Genomic DNA, 22,896 nt, shown 5'->3' on the forward strand with positions numbered 1-22,896 from the left:
TTTCATTGCATAAACTGATGCTTATTGAGTATGTACTATGTGCTATGTCCTGTTCTAAGCCCTTGGAGCAAGGCAATAATCAAGATAGACAAAACAGAGAATCCCCTGGTTGTTCAGTGGTTAGGACTCTGCCCAGGATTGAGTCCTGGTTGGGGAACTAGGATCCCGCAAACTGTGAGGCGCGACCAGAAAAAGACAAGACTACGTGAGGCACGGTGTAAAAATCTATATACTTAGATCTTGTCATTCAACATTCAAGACATCCTTATGTCTAGGTAATAGAATTCGTGCCGTTTGATGAAGGATACAATCAGACCGTAGAGAGGCTCTGACAGAGAGGAAGTGGCAGGAATGGGCCTCCAAACCAAGAAAATTTTAACACTTTGCGGCAGTGCGCTGCCTGTGGGAACAAACTGGGTATCCAGCGGAGAGAACCGGGACGGCGTCCGTTTCCATGGTTCATCTGACGCTGTCCCCAAGCTTCCGCCCTCATCGCGCGTCACGTGACCTCAGCCAACATGGCGCCGCCCAGGATGTTCCACTGCTCACGTGGTTAAGGCAGGCAAGATGGCGGCAGCCGCCAGCCAGACTTCCCTGGAGTCGGCCCCGCGGATCATGCGATTGGTGGCCGAGTGTAGCCGCTCCAGGGCCCGAGCCGGGGAGCTGCGGCTGCCACACGGACCGGTGGCTACTCCGGTGTTCATGCCAGTGGGCACGCAGGCCACTATGAAGGGCATCACGGCCGAGCAACTGGACGCGCTGGGCTGCCGCATCTGCCTGGGCAACACCTACCATCTGGGTCTGAGGCCGGTGGGTGGGCTACGCCCCAGCGGGGCGGCGGCGGCAGAGCGTGGAGGAGTCCAGGAGATTCCCTAGACCTGAGCACGCCTCCCAAAGTCTGTCGACAAACGCGTATCGAGGGTCCCGGGTGGCCCAGGCCTTGTGCTGGGCGTGAGGGACCAGCGAGGATGGAAGCTGGCCAACCTTGTCGCCCCTAACATTTGAACCCAGGGTTGCACTCACCCCTAATCTGACCCTTTCTTCCGCCAAACCAGGGCCCAGAGCTGATCCAGAAGGCCCAAGGTCTCCACGGCTTTATGAATTGGCCCCACAATCTGCTGACGGTAAGGTGGGGTCGAGGCTGGAGTTCGACGGCATTCCTTGAGGGTAGATATTCCCCATCCAGTACCTGACAGCCCTGCGGTGGGATCTCCCTCAGGACAGCGGCGGCTTCCAGATGGTGTCCCTGGTGTCCCTGTCCGAAGTGACGGAGGAGGGCGTCCGCTTCCGTTCCCCTTATGACGGCGATGAGACTCTTTTGAGCCCAGAGAGGTCCGTGGAGATCCAGAACGCGCTAGGTGAGTGGATCTTGGGGAGTCTCTCCTTCCCCTGGTGGAGGTGAAATGGGCCTGCCCCTTTGGTGATGCTGGCTTTGGGCAAGTCCCTCACCCTCAGTTTAATCATCCTGAATGGGGATCGTTTACAAAGATAATGATGTAATTTCGGTAAATCTCTTATCACAGTGCCTGACTTATAGTAGCTTTTAGTGTTACTTTTACTGCGGTTGTTTCTCTTTGTTATTGTTGTTCACTTGCTCAGTCCTTTGCAACTGTGTAACCTCATGGACTGCAACACACCAGGCTTCCCTCTCCTTTACTATCTCCCAGAGTTTGCTCAAACTCAAGTCCATTGAGTTGATGCCATCCAACAGTCTCATCCTCTGTCACCCCTTCTCCTCCTGCCCTCCACCTTTCCCAGCATAAGGGTTTTTTCCAGTGAGTCAACTCTTCCCATCAGGTGGCCAAAGTATTGGAGCTTCAGCTTCAGCATTGGTCCTTCCAGTGAACAACATTCAGGGTTGATTTCCTTTAGGATTGACTGGTTTGATCTCCTTGCAGTCTGAGGGACTCTCAAGAGTCTTCTTCAGCACCACAGTTTGAAGGCATCAATTCTTCGGCACTCAGCCTTCTTTATGATCCAACTCTCAACATCCATACATGACTACTGGAAAAACCATAGCTTTGACTATGTGGGCCTTTGTCGGTTGTTTCTCTCAGATAGTAAATTATCTGGGCAAAGATATGTTGAAATAATGGGGGTGACAAGGAGGGTATCTGGGAGGCTTTAGACCCCTTCCATTGCCATCAATAACCTACATTTTTTGATATAGACAATTAGCATTTCTCAATCTAAAGTACTATGAAAACAGGTTCAAAACATTCCATCTTCCAAGCAGATTGATGCTTTTAGACCCCTCTCTATCCAGATATTCCGTGGTTTCTGCTCATAGCTATGGGCCTGGGTTCTGGTACCATACTATCTATGGAACTTGCAGTCCAAAAAGGAGACAAGGAATGATGAAAATGTCTTTTTTTTTTTTTTAATGTCTTAATTAGAAAGACAGAGGGCCTTTCAATCTTTGTTTGGGCATATGCAATCTTTTTTTTTTTTTTTCAGTCGTGACATCCGTAATATTTAGTTACGGCGGGTGAACTCTTAGTTGCAGCATGTGGGATCTAGTTCCCTGACCAGGGATGAAACTCTGGCCCCCTGTATTAGGAGCATGGTGTCCTAGCCACTGGGCCACCAAGGGAAGTCCCTCTTTCTTCATTTATTAGCCAGATTACTTCTGTAAAGAGAAAAGTTTCTCACCTACTCCTGGGAGACCATGTATGAATAATTTCAGCCATGTAGGAAGAGTAGGATTCATTCTTTTCCCTCTTACTAGTTTTCATGGGTTGATTACTTAGCATCCTCTATTGATGACAAACTAATGTTTAGTTTTTAAGGATTGCCCTGAACTCATGGGTTTAAATGTATTTGATACATCTCACTGCACTGCAGTTAAAATCCTTGTTGCTTCTCTCATTGCCCCATCTTTGGCTAACATGGTTCACTGTGCTTTTTTCCTGTAGTGACACATTGTAGCAGTATTTCTTTGAGCTTTTCTGATCTATAAATCCACAGTTTCTAATCTGAAATTCTTGGGGCCAGATAGGTTTCAGAATTCCTACATTTTAGAGAGATAATAGAGGGTATATACCATTCATTACATAGTACCTCAGTGAGGCCTGGGGCAGTACCCTGTGGTATTACACTTCATTTTTTTTTTCTAATTAAAAAATTGTAATAAAATGCACATAACATAAATTTACCGTCTTTACCCTCCAGTGTCCAGTTCATTGGTGTTAAGTACATTCACCTTGTTGTGTAACCATCCCCACCATCCATCTTCAGAACTTTTTCATCTTCCCACAGTGAAACTCTTGTCCCCATGGAATACTCACTCCCCATTCTCCTTCCTCCAGTCCCTGGTACCTCCATTCCACTATATGAATTTGACTCCTCTAGGAGCCTTGTATAAATGGAAATATACAGTATTTGTCTTTTTGTGATTGGCTTATTTCATTTGGCATGATGTCCTCAAGGTTCATCCATATTACATCGTGTGGCAGAATTTCCCTTTTAGGGCTCCGTAATATTCCATGGGAGTGTCTCTGTGCCATTTTGTTCATCTGTTCAACTGTTGATGGACACTTGGGTTGCTTTCAGCTTTTAACTCTGGTGAATATTGCTATTGTGAACCTGGCTGTGCAAATATTTCTGAGACCCTGCTTTCAGTCCTTTTGGGTATATACCCAGGAGTGGAATTGCTGGATCATATGGTATATACGCTTTACATTTATTGCATTAACGCTTACAAATCTTCATGGTAAATTGGATTGTTTAAAAGATGACAACTAAAAAAAAAAAATTACACACAAAAAAAGATGACAACTGTATCAAGTTTTGCTACCACATGGGTATCCCATTAGCACAAGAAAAATCCTTTGATTTTTGAGAAGTTTCTGGATTTTGGAATTGTGGGAAAGAACCTTAATTTGACCCCTATTGAAGGACGCTTAGACTCCCAACACACTAGGAGGAATTACTTGGTACACACATCGTTTTATTCTTTTTTTTTTTTTCTGTAATTTATTTTCTTTATTTTTGGCTACGTTGGGTCTTCGTTGCTGCAAAGGCTTTTCTCTAGTTATTGGGAGCAAAGGGCCCTCCCTAATTGCGGTTCGCTAGCTTCTCATTGCAGTGGCTTCTTTTTTTTTTTAATATGTTTTTTTTTTTTTAATTTTTTTTTTATGCAGTGGCTTCTTTTGTTGCGGACAGTGGCCTCCAGAGTGCAGGCTTCAGTAGTTGCAGCACATGGGAGCAGCAGTTGCGACTTTCTGGCTCTGAAAGCCAGAAGCACAGGCTCAGTAGTTGTGGTACATGGGCTTAGTTGCTCCCCAGCATGTAGAATCTTCCCAGACCAGGGATTGAACTTCTATCTCCTGCATTGGCAGGCGGATTCTTTACCGCTGAGCCACCCGGGAAGCTTCTTGTTTTGTTCTTAAAGGATAAATTTGCAGAGGTGGGAATTTGTTTTTTGTTTTTGGCCACACCGTGGGGCTTGTGAGATCTAAATTCCCTGACCAGGAATCAAACCTGAGGCCATGGCAGTGAAAGCACGGAGTTCTAACCCTGGACCACCAGGGAATTCCCCAGTTGGGATTTTATTCTGTATCCAGGGCAGGGTTTTAGTTGACAGGTGGCAAAATCAGATGTGAATCTTGTTTTTAAAATTTTATTTATTTGGCTACGTCAAGTCTTAGTTTTAGCAGGCACAGTCTTTGTTGCATCATGTGGGACTTTGCATTGTGGTCACTAAGTCTCTAGCTGTGGAGCATGGGCTTAGTTGCCCCAAGGCATATGGGATCTTAGTTCCCTGACCAGGGATCAAACCCTCATTCCCTGCTTTGCAAGGCCGATTCTTAACCACTGGACCACCAGGGAAGTTCCCAGGTATGCATTTGTTTTTTTAACATTTTTGTTTATTTTATTTTTGGCTGCACTGGGTCTTCATCACTGGGCAGGTTTTTCATCCGTGAGCTGGCTTTTCACTGTGGTGGCTTCTCTTGTTGCGGAGCACGGGCTCTGGGGTTCTTAGGCTCCAGGGCAAGGGCTCAGCAGTTGTGACACATGGGGTTACTTGCTCCGTGGCATGTGTGGTCTTCCCGGACCAGGGATTGAACCCATGTCTCCTGCATTGGCTTGGCAGGCGGATTCTTCACCACTGAGCCATCAAGGAAGCACCCCCCGTACCCCCCGCCCCAGATGTGCATTTCTTTGGCTGCTATATAAACAGATTGGGGTGGTTAAGTGAGAGTCAGCAAGACCTGGAGAGGGACTTGTGGGACCTGCTCGTCCTCAGCATGGGGGCTTTCCCAGTAACTGTGGTCCTATCTCTCCAGGCTCGGACATCATTATGCAGCTGGATGATGTGGTCAGCAGTACTGTGACGGGGCCTCGTGTGGAAGAGGCCATGTACAGGTATGTGTGTGTACAGGTGTGTGTGTGTGTATATGTGTGTGTGTGTGGAGGGGGAGGGCCTCCTGGTCCTGCAGCCTATTCTCCCTGCCCCTCACCAGGTCTCTAGGGTTCACGACCAGGGTCCTCTTGCAGATCAATCCGCTGGCTAGACCGTTGCATAGCAGCCCATCGGCGGCCGGACAAGCAGAACCTCTTTGCCATCATCCAGGGGGGGCTGGACGCGGATCTCCGAGCCACTTGCCTTGAAGGTAAAGCTGTGTGCCAACAGGACCAGGGCTTTCCTATCACAGAGAGCCCCACATGGGCCTGGCATGCTTAGAGAGTGTTGTTTTTGTTTTCATTTTAATTTTGATCGCACCCCGGGACTTGTGGGATCTTAGTTCCCTGACCAGGGATCGAACCCTGGCCCTTGGCATTGAGAGCTCAGAGTCCTAACCACTGGACTGCCAGGAAATTCCCTAGAGTGGTTGTTACTAGGCGAAAGAGCATTCTCGGTGCAAGGAATGGCTGAAGCAAAGGCTTGAACATCATGGAATAGAGAGTGTTAGGAGAATAATAATCATTTAAAAAAAAAAAAATCATTTCAATAGCTATCAATCTCCCAGGTGGCACAGTGGTAAAGAACTCACCTACTAATGCAGGAGACATGAGAGACACAGATTCAATCCCTGCATTGGGAGGGTCCCCTGGAGGAGTCCATGGCAACCCACTCCAGTGTTCTTTCCTGGAGAATCCCATGGACAGAGAAGCCTGGTGGGCTACAGTCCATAGGGTCGCACGGATTCAGACACGACCGAAGCGACTTAGCACACAGAACACATCAGTTTCCAGGTGTTCACCAGGCGTTCTGCCAAATGCTCTTCATGGATTGTTCGGTGGAGTTTTCATAAAGATCCTGTAATGTGGGAACTTGCAGATTCCCCAGGTTACAGAAGGAGAAACTGAGGCACAGAGCTGTTAAGTTCCCGTACTCTCAGCCACACAGCTTGGACGTTTCAGAGCTGGGGTTTGTGCCCAGACTTGGGGCTCTGCAACCTGCAGCATCAACTCATACATTGTGCTGCTCTGGCCTTGGGGAGTAGGTCAGGAGCAGAGGGTTGGGCCTGAGGCATCGTGCTGACAGTAGGGGGCCTGGGCCACCACACTGAGGTGCTGGGGATCCGTGGAGGGCTGTTGAGTGGGAGAAAAACCCCAGTGGGGTGGGAAGCATAAGGTCCAAGAGGAAGCTGGAGTAGTTGCCAGGGGGGTGGGGTGGGCGACAGGGCTTGAACCAAGGCTGTGGCCATGGAGACGAAGGGGAGGCAGAGATGGGGGCCAAAGGCAGTGAGGTGTCATAGGCAGGACTCTACATTCTGGGGTCCACAGAACTGGATCCAACCCCTTGATCTGTTGCCTCATGGCTATGCACTCTTGGGCTACTAGCTTGACCTCTCTGAGCCTCATTTTCTTCCTCTGTAAAAATGGAAACCCATTCCCAATGGCAAGGGGTCAAAGTGAGGAATAAAGGGGAAATTTTGTTCAAGGTGTCCCGCCTGTACCTGGCATCAATCACTGTGTACTCTTATGAAGATTGTATGTTTTTTTTTTTTTAATTTAATTTTTTGGCTGCGCCATGTGGTGTGTGGGATTTTAGTTCCCCAACCAGGGATCAGACCTGTGCTCCCTGCATAGGAAGCACAGAGTCTTAACCACTGGACCTCCAGGGAAGTCCCAGTTTGCCCACCTCTCATATTCAAAACCTGCAGGGATTTGCAATTCATTTGGTGGCAAGACCAGACCTCTTGACCCCAGTTATTAGGAGTCTGTACACATTTTGCTGTCGAAACATTACAGCATTCGATGACAGGCAGTTATTCCTCATGTAGGATGTGCACGGTTGTAAAATCTGGAAAATTCTGAAACATATCTGGCTACATCTTGGGTTTTGGCTGAGGCAGTGTGGGCCCTGGGCCTCTCCTGAGGACTGAAGGAGAGATTGAGATTGTCGCAGGCATTCTGTAGACAGTAGCTGACATCACCAGCAGCCCCAGGACACACAGACACACACACCCACTCTTTCCCGGGGTGAAGAGGAGGAGGCTGAGGCCTGATCACCCCTGCTTCTTTCTGCCTGATCACCCCTGCCCTGCTCCTCCACCTCCAGAGATGACCAAGCGAGATGTGCCAGGCTTCGCCATCGGGGGCCTGAGCGGGGGCGAGAGCAAGGGCGAGTTCTGGAGGATGGTGGCGCTGAGCACGTCGCGGCTGCCTAAGGACAAGCCCCGCTACCTGATGGGCGTCGGGTACGTGGAGGAGAGGGGAGATGCCGCCCCGCTACCCGCCTGTGGGGAGTGGATTCCTGGGAACCCCTGCCCCAGGGTGTCGGGACCGGGGAAGGACACAGCCCTGTCTGGGAGGGAACTTAGCCCTCTGCTGGGGTTGAGGGTGCCCATGTTGGGAGGGGGGGCCCGGGATGTGTGATCAGGGCTTGAGGTTCTCTGCTACCCACCCCACCCCCCAGCTATGCCACCGATCTGGTGGTCTGCGTGGCTCTCGGATGCGATATGTTTGACTGTGTCTTCCCTACACGGACAGCGGTGAGGCCCGGGGCAGAGGCAGAAATGGGGAGGGATTCGGGGGCGGGGCGGAGGTAGAGGTGAGGCCAGGCAGAGGCAAACCTGATTGACCCCCCTCCCCCTCTCCCTCCCGCCCCTGCCCCCAGCGCTTCGGTTCTGCCCTAGTGCCCACGGGGAACCTTCAACTGAAGAAGAAGCAGTATGAGAAGGACTTCCGCCCCATAGACCCAGAGTGTGACTGTCCCACCTGCCAGAAGTAGGAGAGGATGGAGGATGGAGGCGGGGCGGGGGGGAGGGGGGTGCAGGGCAGGTGTGGGGGCGGGGCGGGGCAGGCGGGGGGCGGGGCAGGGTGGGTAGGAACTGGCTCCACTGAGCGCCCCCTGCCGGCCACCTCCTTTCCGCAGGCACAGCCGGGCCTTCCTGCACTCCCTGCTCCATAGTGACAACACCGCGGCCCTGCATCACCTCACTGTTCACAACATCGCCTATCAGGTGGGCCTGTGGCTGGGAGGAGCAAGGCCAGGGGCATTGGGTCGGGGCGGGCGGTCTCCTGGTGGCTGGTGGCTGATGGCTTACCTGCCTCCCGCCTTGCTCCCACCCTGCAGCTGCGGCTGATGAGCGCCGTGCGAGCCAGCATTGTGGAGAAACGCTTTCCGGACTTCGTGAGGGACTTCATGAGCACCATGTATGGGGACCCCACCCTCTGTCCCACCTGGGCCACTGAAGCCCTGGCCTCTGTGGGGATCACACTGGATTGACCCTGCTTGGGGGTAGGGAGGGGAAAGGAGGGGATGGAATATATTGAAGGACTTTTCCTTTTTTTTTTAAATTATAACATAGAATATGTCTGTGTCTTCTTGGGGAAGTGGCCTGTCTAAGTCTCCTTTCTTGTCTGAGTGTCACTGGGGCCCGTCAACTAAAAAAAAAGATGCAAAAGGTGAGAGTTGTGAGTTAACCTTTCTTTGGGTCAAAATGAGGACTGCAGTCCAGGAGACAGAACCTCAGCGCTGAGAGACTGCTCCGAAGAGGCAGTGTAGGGGGAGGTCAGTATGTATGATTTTGGTGAAGGAGGAGTTCAAGGTATTCAGGCACTGATTTTACGAAAGGTTTTCTGCAAGTAATGAGGAGCTGATGTCACCATGAAGGGATTTAGTGCTTTTCTAGATCTGAAGAGATGCAAGGATTGGGATCATGAAATCAGTTCCTGAAAATATCTGACTAGCCAAAGACTTGTTCCGTGTTTCCCTGGAGCACAGAGTGCCTCGTTCTCGGCCCTGAAGGGAGTTCAGGGCAGGTCAAAGGTCAGCAGCTGCAACAGCACAGGATTAGTCTCCACAGAGGCAGATGGCAGATGTCCTTGGCAAGTGACAGTTACAGGGCCCCATCATGGTAACAGATTCAACCATACTTGGGGAGGCATTTCTTGACCATTTCATCCCACGCTACTAGGAATGCTCTCTGGAGAAGATTTTATTGATAAGTCACTCAGCATGCCATTACTGGACTAGGTCCTAATAGTCAAAGATCTCTGTATAGCTGTCTTCTAGTTATGGTCCAGGAACATATTCCTTCTTACTGCATCTTCCCATAACTAGAGTTACACTATTCTAATAGCTGATCGTATACAAAACTATATGTTTCATCAACTGCTGCAAGTCATCTAGTCATCATTATTTTCATTGGAGGCTCAGTAACATATTTGATAATTGTAAGAAACAACAATTTTGTAAAACTGGCAGCTACAAATAACAGAGCTGGCAGCATTGGGCTTCCTTGGTGGCTCAGTGGGTAAAGAATCCGCCTGCAATGTGGGAAACCTGGGTTTGATCCCTGGGTTGGGAAGATCCCCTTCTGGAGGGCATGGCAAGCCACTCCAGTATTCTTGCTGGAGAATTCCATGGACAGAGGAGCCTGGCAGGCTGCAGTCCATGGGGTCACAAAGAATCACGACTAAGCTACTAAGCACAGCTAGCAGTATTATCAAAGTCATGAGAGAATTAAGGGCCTGACTTCCTGCACACCCTGAACTTCTGTTAGGTGCAACCCAGATATTCTTGGGCTTTTCCAGTGGCTCAGCGGGTAAAGAATACACCTGCAATGCAAGAGACAGAAGAGACCCAGGTTCGATCCCTGGGTCAGGAAGATCCCCTGGAGAAGGAAATGGCAAGCCACTTCAGTATTTTTGCCTGAAAAATCCCACGGACAGAAGAGTCTGGTGGTTTATATCCATGGAGTCACAGAGTCAGACACAGAGTCAGCAACGAAGCACAGTATATTCTTAGGTCATTTTACTTAGTCTGTTCTGTACCCATCTTTATTATTTCTAGGTAAATGACATATTTGCACCGTCCTTAAGATTCTCAACCCAATTTCCTAGTGTTGCTAGGCTGATTAGTCTGAATTTAAGGATATAATTTACTTGTTCCTAAGATAAAGGGAGAACTTAATACTTAAATGACCTCAGCCTGGTGTTAATGATATAGATCCATCCCATTATGGAAGTTTTCCTGTAAAGATGAGACGTTACAGTTTTTGATTGAGACTCAGGTTTTCATTCTGATAGAGTCTGAAAGAAAATTTAAATCTATGGCCAGAGCAAGTATTATTAATTGACCAGATGAGAGGATCCCATCTAGTAGTAATACCATGAGTAGAAAGAACAGGACTGAACTCTCCTGAAATAAATTTCCTAAGGTCTGTCTATTCAGAGGCTTGGAGGGGAGAAATCCACCAAGGTAATCCAGAAATACTAGACACAGGTAATTGGCCACACCCAACAATTAGATTGATTTTTAAAACTAGCATAGGATCCTGTTGAGAAAAAACATTTGATTTATATGCAAAAGTCCAAGAAGTCAAGAAAGCACTATAAATGATCATACAAATCAGGTCTAGCATCTTGGGCAAGCTGTCTGCTTCTGATGTTGTCTTCTCATCCTGGTGGAGTGGACCAAAGGACCTTTTTATCCTCTGATAAAAGGTCCTTCCACCCAGGTTGGAGACAGTCCCTTAAGTGATGTCTTTTTCCAGTCTTGGTTGCAGGTTATGAGGCATCTGATCTTCATCCAAAGATTACTGAAATCAGCTTCAGAGACAAACTTAGAGTGTCCTTTAATAATTCAATTATTTTACATTAATATAGCATAACACAAAGAACTATCCAGGAGATGAGTCTTAGTAGATACAGGCCTCCAGTAACAAAACTAGGATTTAACATTCATTGAACCATCTTTTTCTCCCTAAAAATACTCTCATTTTTACCAAATATAACTAAATTAAGACTAGTTTGTGAAAAAAGTCTGATTTCAATAAACTTTTTCTGATGATTTATATAAACATAATTAATGATAAACTTTTTTGTTTTTTCCTTGCTGAAACTTATAAAATGAGTCTTGGGCTGAACTTTTTTTTTTTTTTAGTCTTGGGCTGAACTTTTAAAAAAACCTCTCAAGGCTAGGAAAGTCAAGCCAAAGGCTTGTCACAGATTTCACCTAACAGGTTTAGGGGATTTCCTCCCTTCTCAAAGTCTCCAAAATTCCTTGAGATTTCTATACCTGTTAGTGATGTAGCTATTCTCACTTACCTGATAAAGCTAACTGGAAACCTAAGAGTTCCCAGTCTCTGGAGGGGTCAGATAGAAAGGTAAATGTTTCAATTTTGCTTACAAAAGTATAATTTTACCAAATTACTATAAGTCATAATTAGTTTGAGGGGGAGATTTTCCTTACACCTGGAAAACAGATTCAAACCAGTCATTTTTCAGATAGAAACTATAAAAGTTACAAGCATATTCATGAGTTCATTCGGTCCTTTTGTTAATCTTTGTGAAGCCATCAGGTTTCCCATTAGAATCCTTTAATTTCTTAGCCAGTTCAGCATTATGGTTTGAAAGTCAGAAACTTCTATTTATCCAAAAGTCCTTTCTGTAAATCAAAAGAGGACGCAGTTTTGCAAAAAACATCAGAATAAAACCGTAACTGTCTATAATGGTGAAAGATTTAATAAGGCATGCTTAAAATCTGATTACAATGCAGTTGACAAAGAAACTTGGTTATGGCTGTGACCAACACTTCAAGATAGTAACTAGAATCATGACTGATAACATTCTATCGGGACATATCAGAATTTTATGCACTCCATATAATTTATAGGTTATCTATAATAGTAGCATTTACCATACTATATAACCTGAGGAGATTGATTACTCAATTGATTACTTCCCATGCACTTCAACATACCAAATGTGCCTAATTAGTTTAATATCTCCCTTTGGAATGTTTCAGGGGGCCCTCTGAAGCATGCCAAAGTTACCTAGAAATTAAAATAATTTTAATTAAAATTTGATATTTGGGAAGCTAGTCAAAAAGTTTTAAAACTCTTGGTTAAATGTCACATGAGACAATACTTATTCCTTAACCAAAGTAACCAGAGATCTCGAAAGCAAATAAAAATCACTTGAAGGCAAAGAAATTCATAAACTCTGTTATCAAAAATGTCACTTCGAGAAAACTTTTCTCTGAACAGAAAGAAAAAGTTAAATCCAAGTCTTTAGTATACTCCCAATAAGCGTCATTTTCCCAACTAAATTCAATCTAGTCTTAGGAAATCCTGATCATGCATAATTCTTTTCAGTCTTTTTTTATTCCTCACACCTTCATTTACTGAAAACAAATATCTTAGTTTCCTTAAAGTTTTTTTTTCCACGTTGAGTTACTTTTCTTGTGGGCAAATTTGTAACAGGTAGAATAAGGTATTTGACCTCCAGTAAACCTAGGTACAACAGGAATATTATACTTAACACTGATAACTCTAGACATGTCTATATTAATCAAAGCAACAAACTTAAGCCATCTTCAGTAGCAAATATTAACTCAGTACTGGATTATTTCCCAGATCATGGATCCTAAAATTTATCTTGTTCAATTTTCTGTAGATTTAATTTGTAAGTACTTACTTTCAAGTCAGTTAAAATAGTTCATTTACAAGTGAACTTTTACATAAAGACAACCAAAAGCCTGTCTTTTCTTCTTGAATTCAAAAGGCTTTTCCCCTGCTCCCCACTTTTTTTTTTTCTTCCCTGAGGGCCTAGGCAAAGGGGAGAGAAATACCATTGCTTTTATTTATTTGCTTTTGGCTCTGCTGGGTCTTCACTGCTGTGTGAGGGCTTTCTCTAGTTGCAGCAAGTAGGGGCTACTCTTCACTGCAGTACACTGGCTTCTTGTGTTGGCTTCTCTTGTGGAGCAGAGGGGTTTTCATTCCAATCCCAAAGAAGGCAATGCCAAAGAATGTTCAAACTACTGTACAATTGCACTCATTTCATGTGCTAGCAAGGTAATGTTCAAAATCCTTCAAGCTAGTCTTCAGAAGTATATGATCTGAGATCTTTCAGTTGTATGAGCAGAGGAACCAGAGATCAAATTGCAAACATCCATTCGATCATAGAAGCAGCAAGGGAATTCCAGAAAATCTACTTTTGCTTCATTGGCTATGCTAAAGCCTTTGACTGTGTGGATCACAACCAACTGGAAAACAAAGAGATGGGCATACCGGACCACCTTAGTTGTCTCCGGAGAAACCTGTTTGCAGGTCAAGAAGCCATAGTTAGAACCAGACATGGAACAATGTGAAAGTGAAAAGTGAAGTCGCTCAGTCATGTCCGACTCTTTGCAACCCCATGGACTGTAGCCCCCCAGGCTCCTCGGTCCATGGGATTTTCCAGGCATGAATACTGGAGTGGGTTGCCATTTCCTTCTCCAGGGGATCTTCCCGACCCAGGGATCGAATCCAGGTCTCCCGCATTATAGGCAGACGCTTTACCGTCTGAGCTACCAGGGAAGCCCAATGGACTGGTTCAAATTTGGGAAAGGAGTACATCAAGGATGTATATTGTCACCATGCTTATTTAACTTATATGCAGAGTACATCATGAGAAATGCTGGCCTGGATGAAGCACAAGCTGGAATCAAGATTGCCAGGAGAAATAGCAATAACCTCAGATATACAAATGATACCACTCTAATGGCAGAAAGTGAAGAGGAACTAAAGAGCCTCTTGATGAGGGTAAAAGAGGAGAGTGAAAAAGCTGGCTTAAAACTCAACTTGCAAAAATCTAAGATCATGACATCCAGTCCCATCACTTCATGGCAAATCAGTCAGTTCAGTCCCTTATTCATGTCCAACTCTTTGGCACCCAATGGACTGCAGCACACCAGGCTTCCCTGTCCATCACCAATTCCCAGAGCTTGTTCAAACTCATGTCCATCGAGTTGGTGATGCCATCCAACCATCTCATCGTCTGTCATTCCCTTCTCTTCCTGCCTTCAATCTTTCCCAGCATCAGGGTCTTTTCCAATGCGTCAGTTCTTTGTATCAGGTAGCCTGATAAAAATACTAGAAAAATAGATGGGGAAAAAGTGGAAATAGTGACAGATTTTATTTTCTTGGGCTCCAAGATCACTATACATGGTGACCGCAGCCATGAAATTGAAAGACAGTTACTCCCTGGAAGAAAAGCTCTGGCAAACCTAGACAGTGTATTAAAAAGCAGAGAGCTAATACCTTGTATTAACTGCAAAGGTCTGTCTAGACAAAGTTATGTTTTTTCTAGTAATCATGTATGGATGTGAGAATTGGACCATAGAGAAAGCTGAGTGCTGAAGAATTGATGCTTTTGAACTATGGTGTTGGAGAAGACTTTTGAGAGTCCCTTGGACTGCAAGGAGATCAAACCAGTCAATCCTAAAGGAAATCAGTCCTGAATATTCATTGGAAGGACTGATGCTGAAGTGAAGCTTCAATAATTTGGCCACCTGATACGAAGACCCAGCTCACTGGAAAAGACCCTGATGCTGGGAAAGATTGAGGGCAGGAGGAGAACAGGGTGACAGAGGATGAGATGGTTGGATGGCATCACCAACTCAATGGACGTGGGTTTGAAGAAACTCCGGGAGATGGTGAAGGACAGGGAAACCTGGTGTGCTGCAGTCCCTGAGATCACAAAGGGTCAGCCATAACTTAGCGACTGAACAATAACAACCTAAAGACCTGTTTCACCAGTTTCCCTGGTGCATGAAGGGCCTCATTCTGTACCCTGAATTCCCTTCAGGGCAGATTGAAGGTCAACAGCTGCAGCAGCAAAGATTCAATCTCTGCGGAGGCAGATGATCAATGCCCTTGGCAAAGGCCAGTTTGTAGTTGACAGGCACATGGTTCCCACTCCCACCCCCTCTGACAATAATAAGTAACCATAGCAGCACTGGTGTCTGGGAACCCACCTTGTAGGTAATGCCTAGAGTGGGAGCTGGATCCCTTTCCTGTGACTCAGACCCCCAAGCCATCCTGGGGGGTAGGTGGCATGAGGACTCTTATCCTCCCCTTTTTATAGATGAGGAAACAAGTCTAGAGAGGGGAAATCACTTGCCCAAGGTCACCATTAAGGAAGTAGCAGCTTGGCTCCAGAGGTCTGTCTCTTAGCCTTGACTCTTTAGACTTGTGGCTTAATTTCATTGTCAGTAAACACAGCGATGATAATACATGTGATCCAGAAGGTGCTTACAGGGCTTCCCAGGTGGCTCAGTGGTAAATAATCTGCCTGCCAATGCAGGAGACATGGGTTTGATCCCTGAGGAAGATCTCCAGGAGAGGGAAATGAAAACCCACTACAGTATTCTTGCCTGGAGAATGCCATGGACAGAGGAGCCTAGCAGGCTATAGTCCATAGGGTCATAAGAGTCAAATACGATTTGGCCACTAAACCACCACCACAGTATTCTTGCCAGGGAAACCCCATAGATAGAGGAGGCTGGCAGGTTACAATCCATGGGATCATGAAAGAGTTGGACACGACTTAGCTGACTAAACAACAACAAAAAAGGTGCTTACACCGTGCCTGGCACTGTTCTAAACAGTTGTCAAATGTATTTAACTTTTGCAACCTATGGTTTCCCATTTTACAGATAAGGAAACTGAGAAATGAAGTCACTTGGTCATTATCACCCATCAAAGAAACAGACCCAGGATCTAATCCAGATATGGCCAGTTATAGAGCTGGTACTCTGAGCTGCAGTGTTTTTAAATTGAAAAGTAACATGTGTAGAAGGATGTACAGTCAAATACCATAAAAATGCAACACTTTTTCTAAATTTGTGTATTCTATAAATTTTCCATGTGTACTTTTTTTTAAATGAAAGTCAGCATCTTTTACATGCTGTTCTGTACCTAGCTTTTTTTTTTTTTTTTTTTTTGCCAGTTAACAACTTAGTCTTTTATTTGCCCAAGGTCAGCTGTTACAAGCACTGAGGCCCCAAGACTTCCAGAAGGGATGGGGTGGGGGGAGACATCCTGCCTCCCAGGTGCTGTCTGCCCCATCCTGCTTCCTGCAGGAGATGGGAGAGTAGATAAAGTGTACCCTGCGCCATCAAGTATCTCAATTTTGTGTGTCAGTCGCTCAGTCATGTCTGACTCTGCGACCCCATGACCAGGCTCCTCTGTCCAAGGGATTCTCCAGGCAAGAGTACTGGAGTGGGTTGCCATTTCCTTCTTTAACCCCCCTTTCTCTTAGTATACTGTATCTCAAATTGTTTACACTTTAGTACATGAAAATTTACTCAATTTTGTTTATGGATGCTACACTATTTATTTAATGAGCTCCATGGATGAGCAGTTAGTGTATTTCAAGTTTCTGCCACTGTGGTCAAGGCTGCAGTGCCAAACACTGTCAGTCTTTTTGCTTGTCTCTGAGACCTGCAGTTTTGGATCATGAAGCAGGCAATACCACTCTTGTCATTCTTTTACCCCTTGTTTCTCCATTCCCCTGTTACTGCCTGGCCCAGTCAGACTACTTCCCCACCTCCTTTGCTCCTAACTCCTTACTGAGCTACTTCTCTTTGGCTTGTCTATGCCCAGAATCGTCAAATCACTTGTCTTAAAGTTCGGTCCACCTATTATTCCTGGCCTCTCTTCCAGATGATCAAGAGTCCCAGTTCTCAGAACCCTCCATTTTGCCTGCAAAATAACGTGTCTTTTCCTAGGGAGAGGATCCCTTGAGTTTCATTGGGTACTCAAAAAGATCCAAGGTGAGCCAAGGTTGAAGAGGTAGGGAAACAACGTTGGAGCATTAGCCGCATCAAGAAAGGCCTGAGCAGAAGGTGTTCCAAGGAGAGAGCACGGCGTTTGCAAGGGCATGAAGACGTGACTTAACAGGAATGAAAGTGGGAGCCACCGTGGCCTCGCTAGACTACCTCTCCGTAGGAACCACTAACCGCTTGACTTTCAAAGTATATTGGGACCTTCAAAATATGTTGGGACCCCGCGCAGGCAGCTGATTTGCAAGCTCGCGGCTGAGATGCATTCTGAGACTTGTAGTTTTCTTTAGAGCCCAGGAACACAAGTGACTATCAGCATTGAGTCCTACCACGAGGCGGCGCGCGTTGCCGCGTACTGTGGACCTATCCTCTGCTCCAGAAGACCGTACTTGACATACAGCATTCACAAGCAAGAACGGGAGGAGGTTCTTTGATGGACAGATACAGCTTTCAATCAGAGTCAAGATTTGGAAGTTAAATCCCACCCTCTTTGACTTGTGGGGTGATGGAAAGGAGTGATATTTATATAAACCAATGGGAAATTTTTAGGGAACTAGATAGCGTCAAGTGAAGAACCGATCCTTAGTATCATTGGCCAGCCTTGTTGACTGGTGGGTCTGCCTGCCAATAAGACTGGCGGATGTTCCTTCTATCCGGGAACACCCCCTAGTAGGCGGGGCCAATAGGCCTTTTCCCGAAACACCGCCTCCCAGCCGAGACAACTCGCTTGCCGCTGCTATTGGCTCTTGCACAATAGCGACAGTTCTTACGCCCAATGAATCAGAGAATAGGCCCCAGGGGGCGGGCTCATTCGGCCATCGGCCCGTGCCTCACTTTCATTGGCTTGTGTGCAGGAGTGACAGTCAAGCCGGCCAATCGGAGTTGGCGCGAGGGTTTTTGGCGCAGCCCCAGGGCTCCGGCGGGAGGTCGGTCGGGTCGGGTGTCGCTTGAGAACCGGATGAGGCGGCGACCGTGAGGCCGAGCCGGGAGCGGGCGTCGCGCCGAGGCCCGGGCGGGCGGGGAGCAACGGCCGCGGACGCCGCGGGGCCGCGTCGTTGAGGGACAGGGGCGGGCGAGGAGCGCGGGGCGCTCGGGCCGGGGCCACCGGCGCCATGGGCAACCGCGGGATGGAAGAGCTGATCCCGCTGGTCAACAAGCTGCAGGATGCCTTCAGTTCCATCGGCCAGAGCTGCCACCTGGACCTGCCGCAGATCGCCGTGGTGGGCGGCCAGAGCGCCGGCAAGAGCTCTGTGCTCGAGAACTTCGTGGGCCGGTGAGCGAGCTCGGTGGCGACGGCGGGCGGGCGGCGGCCTACGGCGCGGAGGGCAGACTGGGAATGGCGCGCCCTGCGCCGCCGGCGTAACTGCGGCGCTTGCGTGCCCGCGACCGGGACGGGGACAGGGGGGCGGGCCCTGTGGGACGCCCTGGGTGGAGGGCTCCCTGCAGGGGCTAGGGAGCTGGCCCAGACCTAAGGGGCGTCCCACGCGCTGGGGGGCGTGGGCCAGGAAGTGCAGTGCAAGACCTCTGACTCTCTGGCCCCCAGCTCTAGTGGGTGAATTCTACCATCTGGTTGTCTGTCTGTCCTGAACCTGTCTCCTAGATATTTACTGGGCCGATCCCCGTGGTCTGGCCGGCTGTTCATTGATTTGGAGCAGTTCCTGTCGTCTGGCTTGCTGTCTCTCTGTCCTAGATAGGCTTCTCCGCCACCACCATTTGGCTGTCCATCTGTCCAGGACCGCAGGGCAGCCCCCTGCTGCCTGGCTAGCTAGCCAGAAGGCTCTATCCTGTCTGGTTGCCCATCAGTGCCCCTCACAGACTTAGCTCTTCCTCTGTTGGGTTACCCAGCTGGCTTGTGCTGTCTGACTGGCTGGCCGGACCCTCAGAGACCCTGTTGTCTGGCTCTCCTGGGCTGCCTCTTCAACTTGGTGCCTGGCGATCGCTGGCTCTTCACTTCCAAGTGGATCCTTTTGTCTTTGTGTCCTGGTGTTAGTCCTTTTCGTCTCCTTGACCCCACCTCGGACAGGGGATGAGAAGAGCTTGCAGAAGAGTAGGGTGCTGAAGGGTGAGACTTGAACTCCTCTTCTCTGAATTGGAAGTAAGACCCTGGGGGGCAGACTTACTCCAGGAGTCTTTTCTTGGCCCCATCAGGGTGCCTGCAGGGCCCTGGAACATAGGGACCAGCCCCCAAACCAAAGCCTGCGTGGTGGGGGTCCTCCTTGGATCCTGGGAAGGAACTTCTGGCCTGATCAAGCTGCAGTGGCAAGAGCTGGGATATAGCCTTCCCTGGGAAGCCCCGAGAAGTTTCAGTTTGCCCATCTGTCCAGTGGACAAATTCCACTCTGGGCTGTTTCCAGGATTCACAAAGCTAATGGAGGAGAATGGGCCCTGTGGCCACTGAGGTTGGTTACCTCTCTCCTCTCCTCCCCCCACCTCTTTTCCTTCTGCCTCCCAGATGGAGGGCCACTTCTCCATTCTGGGAAGGACTCCATTTGCGACTGTGGCTGCCAGATGATAACATCATGGCGGTTGGTGGTTTACTTGTGAAGTCGTGTGTCTGACTCTTTGCGACCCCATGGACTGTAGTCCACGAGACCTCCTGGTCCATGGTATTTCCTAAGCAAGAATACTGGAGTGGGTTGCCATTTCCTCCGCCAGGGGGTCATCCCGACCCAGGGATCGAACGCGTGTCTCCTGCATTGCTGGCAGATTCTTTACCGCTCAGCCACCAGGGAAGCCCTGATAACATCATAGTCATCATCATGTTCATGTTGTTATCAGTGTTAAAGAGGTTCATCCAGCAGCTCCCAAGCTGACTTCTCTTTTGGTTCAGCTCAGAAAAGACTTGCTGTTTGCCCAAGGCCACCAGGCTGGTGCTCAGTGAAGCCCAGCCCCGCCCTGCCTTCCCAGTGGCCTGGGGTTTTACTCCCAGCGGCATGAGTTTCCTCCTTTGCTGCTGTGTCTCTGGCAAAATGCCCTCTTTCTGCTGTGGCGGAAAGGTGTGGACTTGGGATCAGCCCAGCCTGGGTCCCCTGCTTGGCCATCTTCCTGCCTCCCCAGGCTCTGGTGGGTGTCTGCAAAGCTCTGTCCATTTCATCTGCCTTGTGACCTTGTACAGGTTGTTTGACCTCTCTGAGCCTCAGATAAAAAAGGGCTGATGGATCCTTAACAGCACTTGCAAGGATGTAGTGATACAGTGTGTTAAAAGTGCTTACTTAGCATAGTGTCTGGCACCTAGTGGGTCTCCTTGGATGGGGCTGTTGCTCACTAGGCTGATTCCGTTCATGGGTGTTTATATGCTTAGTTGCTCAGTCATGTCAACTCTTTGTGAGTCTACGGACTGTAGCCCTCAGGCTTCTCTGTCGATGGGATTTCCCAGGCGAGAATACTGGAGTGGGTTGTTATTTCCTTCTCCAGGGGATCTTCCCAACCCAGGGATCATACCCAGGTCTCCTGCCTTGCAGGCGGATTCTTTTTTTTTCCTTTTAGGCGGATTCTTTACTGGCTGAGCCACCAGGGAAGCCCCAGTTCCTTTCATATCAATAACCAAAGCTAGTCAGAATTAAAGTGCTCTGAAGTTACACACTGGACTTCACTGAAGCCTCATGAGGCTGGCACCGCTACGATCCCATTTTCCAGAGCAGAAAACTGAGGCCCAAAGAGCTGAGCATTCTTGCAAGAGGTTGTTCAGTGAAGGATCAAGGTGTTTGGGTTGGGGAAACCCAGGGTCTCTCTCCGATCCCCACCTCTCCTTGATCCCTCTGTCCCTCATCATTCCCTCCTAGCCACCCTGGAACCTGGCGACTGCCAGCTGCTACTGAGCTGGCTCCTGTGGCAACCTCCTCCTGAGCCTGCAGCGTGGCATCGGTCATTACGGGCATTGACTCAGGGCTCGAGAACCAAAGCTGTGAAAAGGCCTCTCTTTGGATGGGGGTTCTCAAATGAAGCCAACTTCTAGAACCAAAGCTGTGAAAAGGCCTCTCTTTGGATAGGGGGTTCTCAAATGAAGCCAACTTCTTTTTACTTATGGGGTGTGGGTAAGGCTTCTTGGCTACAAAGCCCTGACACTGCTAGATGGCAAGCAGACCTCGCTTTAAATCCCCCTGCCTGCTTCTTTCTGTGACTGTGGCTGAACTGTGCTGCAGCCAGGGACCCCTTTCCTCCTGTGTACATTAGACCCGCACAGAACATCTCCCGGCTAGTTTCAAGGGACAGACAGAAGAGCATGTCTTCAGGCTCTCTGTGCCTGGGGCCAGCATGTCTGCTCCGTTTCCTTGCCTCCTCAGTGGATTTTTTAAGATTGAGGTCTGAGTGAGAATAGACCTGTTAGCTCAGCTTGGGAGACAAGCAGGAGAGGGAGACAGAGGTCTAGTCCTCCAGCTCAGAGTCCCCCAGGCTTGGACTCGATTCTGTGAGTCTTTGCTTCTGAGCCTCAGTCTTCCCAGCTGGGCAGTGGGGCTGTTAACAATGTCTACTCATGGGCCCCTTGCAGGTCACCAGGCTGGGTGTGCTTCACCTCTTAGGGCATTGAGGGCGGAGTGAGGATTTAAAATCTCTTAACAAATTTTTTTTTTCACTAATTTAAAATTTTACTTGTCTATTTTTGGTTGTCCTGGGCCTTCATTGCTGTGTGTGAACTTTCTCTAGTTGTGGCGAGCTGGGGCTGCTCTTCATTGTGGTGCACGGACTTCTTTTTGCGGTGGCTTCTCTTATTGCTGAGCACAGGCTCAGTAGTTGTGGTGTGGGCTATGTTGTCCCCTCTAGGCAACTGTGTAGGATCCTCCCAGACCAGGGATTGAACCTGTGTCCCCTGCAATGGCAGACAGATTCTCAACCATTGAATCACCAGGAAAGTCTGAATTTGCAGTTTTAAATGGAGGGTCAGGGAAGGCCTACATGGAAAGGTGACATTTGAGCAGAGACTTCAGGGGGTAAGGGAGGACTCATCAACGTAATCTGCAGGAAGAGCATCCAGGCTGCGGGAACGACTGCTGCAAAGGCTCTGAGGTGGGAGCATGCTGAGCACAGTGGGAGAGGAGAGGAGATGAGTTTTGTGGGATACTGGGGGGGGGGAGTGAGGTGCACACCACAGGGAGCCCTGGGGCCAGGGATTGCTCTGGGGAGAGGGAGTGCCGCCGGTCATGCTGCTCGGATACTCCTGGACCTGGTCCTGGACAAGCTGTGGGCCCTCACCTTTGATTTCCAGCGGTACCTTGACAGTGTAGTGCCTGTAAGCACATCTGGACCTGGTGCCATTTTTCGTTTAACAAGGAGTAGCTGCCCACAGGTGCTGCAGCCGTTTCCAGCTGCATTTCCATTCGGTCTTGGGTGATGGGTCCCTGCAGGGAGACATAACTGTACCAAGAGGCCATCTCCGGGCACACAGTGGGGGCCAGGTGAATGCATGTCGGATGAATGTTGGTTCACTTTCCTGCCAGACTGAGAGGTGGGTGCATGGTTTGCTCTTTGGGCTGGTTTGTCCCTTAACAGATCTTGGGGGTTCAGAGATGCTTGAAAATGACAGCTGCTGTTTCCAAGGCCTTTCCTGTTGGGCAAAGCCAAAGTGCTTTTGCCTGTGTGGTCAGTAGTACCCAGGCCAACCGGATCATGGAGAGTCCCAAGGCGCCTGTGGGAAGGTGGCCGTCCATCAGCTGAATGACCTCACTTCTTGGCCTCAGTTTCATTGTCTGGAAAATAGGGGTCGTGTGGTCCCTCTCTCCTGAGAGCAGGCTTGAGATTTCAAACGAGCTAATCCTTGTGAAAATATTAGACTGGTGCCATTTTGTACAGTCCTGGGTCAGGACTCTTTTTTTTTTGGGTCAGGACTCTTTAAGGTCAGTTGTTAATTTCTCTTTTCTGAAAGAAAAGGAATTTGTGGTTATGTTGTTAATACA

At 48.4% G+C, this 22,896-nt stretch overlaps 2 protein-coding genes across 6 annotated transcripts in view; both read left to right on the plus strand.

The window, feature by feature from the left end:
- Positions 1 to 504: 504 nt before the first annotated feature.
- On the plus strand, positions 505 to 8,857 carry QTRT1 (queuine tRNA-ribosyltransferase catalytic subunit 1). Its single transcript, XM_065932717.1, has 10 exons — positions 505 to 810; positions 1,056 to 1,124; positions 1,220 to 1,358; positions 5,289 to 5,367; positions 5,500 to 5,615; positions 7,511 to 7,649; positions 7,868 to 7,943; positions 8,069 to 8,178; positions 8,327 to 8,414; positions 8,528 to 8,857. Exons 1-10 carry the CDS (start codon positions 568 to 570, stop codon positions 8,678 to 8,680), a joined length of 1,212 nt encoding a protein of 403 aa, XP_065788789.1. The 5' UTR covers positions 505 to 567; the 3' UTR covers positions 8,681 to 8,857.
- Positions 8,858 to 17,962: 9,105 nt separating this feature from the next.
- The window catches only part of DNM2 (dynamin 2), an 87,954-nt gene continuing 83,020 nt past the window's right edge, over positions 17,963 to 22,896 (plus strand). For 4 of the 5 annotated variants that reach the window (XM_065917784.1, XM_065917781.1, XM_065917783.1 and 1 more), the window contains exon 1: positions 17,964 to 18,278. In XM_065917784.1, coding sequence (XP_065773856.1) covers positions 18,118 to 18,278 — 161 coding nt within the window. In that variant the 5' untranslated portion in view covers positions 17,964 to 18,117. Of the gene's footprint in view, positions 18,279 to 22,896 lie in introns of all 5 variants that reach the window. The other variant, XM_065917785.1, reaches the window with a different exon arrangement.

This window comes from Muntiacus reevesi, chromosome 1 (assembly GCF_963930625.1).
Source record: "Muntiacus reevesi chromosome 1, mMunRee1.1, whole genome shotgun sequence".
NCBI classification, from domain to species: domain Eukaryota; kingdom Metazoa; phylum Chordata; class Mammalia; order Artiodactyla; family Cervidae; genus Muntiacus; species Muntiacus reevesi.